The sequence below is a fragment of the Eimeria mitis genome, genomic scaffold (assembly GCF_000499745.2).
Source record: "Eimeria mitis Houghton genomic scaffold, Emh_scaff776, whole genome shotgun sequence".
NCBI lineage: Eukaryota > Apicomplexa > Conoidasida > Eucoccidiorida > Eimeriidae > Eimeria > Eimeria mitis.
This window is the reverse complement of record NW_013575697.1, coordinates 12676-13048: the sequence shown is the minus strand read 5'-3', so window position 1 is coordinate 13048 and position 373 is coordinate 12676. Positions and strand designations below refer to the sequence as shown.

Sequence of the window (373 nt, the reverse complement as noted above, 5' to 3'; positions counted from 1 at the left end):
GCCTTTTGTCTTTTATGAGGCTGGGTTTTTTTGCATTGCCTGCTGCTGTTGCTGTTGCTGCTGCTGCTGCTGCTGCTGCTGCTGCTGCAGACATAGAGATGGAGCTGAATATGCTGCAGCAGCAGCAGCCGCTGCCTGCGGAGGTTCCCGCGCCGGGATCGCTCGATCCCATGTGGCGGCGGATAGACGAGGCCATGGAGTTGCTGTCGCAGAGCAGGAACGATGCAGCAGCAGCAGCAGCAGCAGCAGCAGCAGCAGCAGCAGAACCAGCAGCAGCAGCAGCAGCAGCAGCAGAAACAGCAGCAGCGGGAACGGAAACCACAGCAGACGCAGCAACAGCTCCTGCAGCACGCAGCGCCCAACCGTCCTGGTG

General features: G+C 60.9%; 2 protein-coding genes across 2 annotated transcripts in view; one reads left to right on the top strand and one right to left on the bottom strand.

Annotated features, from left to right (window-relative positions):
• Nucleotides 1-172, bottom strand: part of EMH_0021980 (uncharacterized protein) — a gene marked incomplete at both ends in the record, with an annotated part of 450 nt that extends 278 nt beyond the window's left edge. The window contains one exon of the mRNA XM_013501866.1: nt 3-172. Within this exon, the coding sequence (XP_013357320.1) occupies nt 3-172 (170 nt within the window). The remainder of the gene's footprint in view (nt 1-2) is intronic.
• A 50-nt stretch (nt 173-222) lies between these two features.
• Nucleotides 223-373, top strand: part of EMH_0021970 (uncharacterized protein) — a gene marked incomplete at both ends in the record, with an annotated part of 3879 nt that continues 3728 nt past the window's right edge. Inside the window, one exon of the mRNA XM_013501865.1 lies at nt 223-373. Within this exon, the coding sequence (XP_013357319.1) occupies nt 223-373 (151 nt within the window).